This window comes from Austrofundulus limnaeus, unplaced genomic scaffold (assembly GCF_001266775.1).
Source record: "Austrofundulus limnaeus strain Quisiro unplaced genomic scaffold, Austrofundulus_limnaeus-1.0 Scaffold4053, whole genome shotgun sequence".
NCBI classification, from domain to species: domain Eukaryota; kingdom Metazoa; phylum Chordata; class Actinopteri; order Cyprinodontiformes; family Rivulidae; genus Austrofundulus; species Austrofundulus limnaeus.
In genome coordinates, this window is record NW_013956455.1 from 1975 (window position 1) to 2893 (window position 919).

Here is a 919-nt window from a genome sequence, read left to right on the forward strand (position 1 = left end):
TGTAAGGGGTCCCCAGACCCAAATGGCTTGAGAACCCCTGGTCTAGAAGGGCTGGTTCTGATCGTGTTCTGCCTGTCTCAGGTCCACTCTGCAGGTGATCCGCACCATGGCCTGTGAGTACGCCCTCTGCTCCCTTTTTGTCCCCGGAGACAGACAGATAATCCTGGGAACTAAGGTATTCACATTCTCTTTTTAAACAATTCCATAGATTAACTTGTTTTGTTAGAAATAATGTCATCTAAGTAGAGTAAAGTGAATTTCTTAGGATTCTGTGTCGTCTGTTTAACTTTTTGTGTGTTTCAGAGTGGAAAGCTTCAGATCTTTGAGCTGGCCTCAGGGAGCCTTCTGGAGACTGTAGAGGCTCATGATGGAGCCCTGTGGTCCCTGTGCCTGGCCCCAGATCAGGTGAACATCACTTCCTGCAGCACTGCGTTAGCTGATGAGAAAATTTGTTTCCTGTAGTTACTTTGACAGTGAATTATAAAGATGAGCTGATCTTTTTTGACTTGTTTGCTGGTTTTACAGAGAGGCATCGTCACTGGAAGTGCAGACAAGACTGTAAAATTCTGGGAGTTTGAGCTTATGAAGGACACAGGAACAAATCAGAAGTAAGTTGTTATCGGTTCGTCTGTCCATTCAGTCATTTTTGTCCTCTTATCTGGAATCGGGTCACAGAAGCAATAGGTTAAGCAGGGAATCCAGATATCCATTATTACTAATGATACTTTCCAGTTCCTCCTGGGCAAGAAAGAAAATCTGAGACACAAAGACAATGTTTTCTTTAACTTAATTGGCTTTATGAAAAATAGTGGGTTGTTTAAAATCATTTACACCAATAAGAGTACCGTATTTTTCGGACTAAAAGCCGCATCGGACTATAAGCCGCACCCCCCACCCCCCATCAGTAAAAACAAAAACA

General features: G+C 43.1%; 1 protein-coding gene across 1 annotated transcript in view; it reads left to right on the forward strand.

Moving 5' to 3' along the window:
- Window positions 1-608, forward strand: part of LOC106512057 (WD repeat-containing protein 3) — a gene marked incomplete at both ends in the record, with an annotated part of 2410 nt that extends 1802 nt beyond the window's left edge. The window contains 3 exon segments of the mRNA XM_014000755.1: window positions 82-175; window positions 304-405; window positions 526-608. Coding sequence (XP_013856209.1) covers window positions 82-175; window positions 304-405; window positions 526-608 — 279 coding nt within the window.
- Between the last annotated feature and the right edge of the window lie 311 nt (window positions 609-919).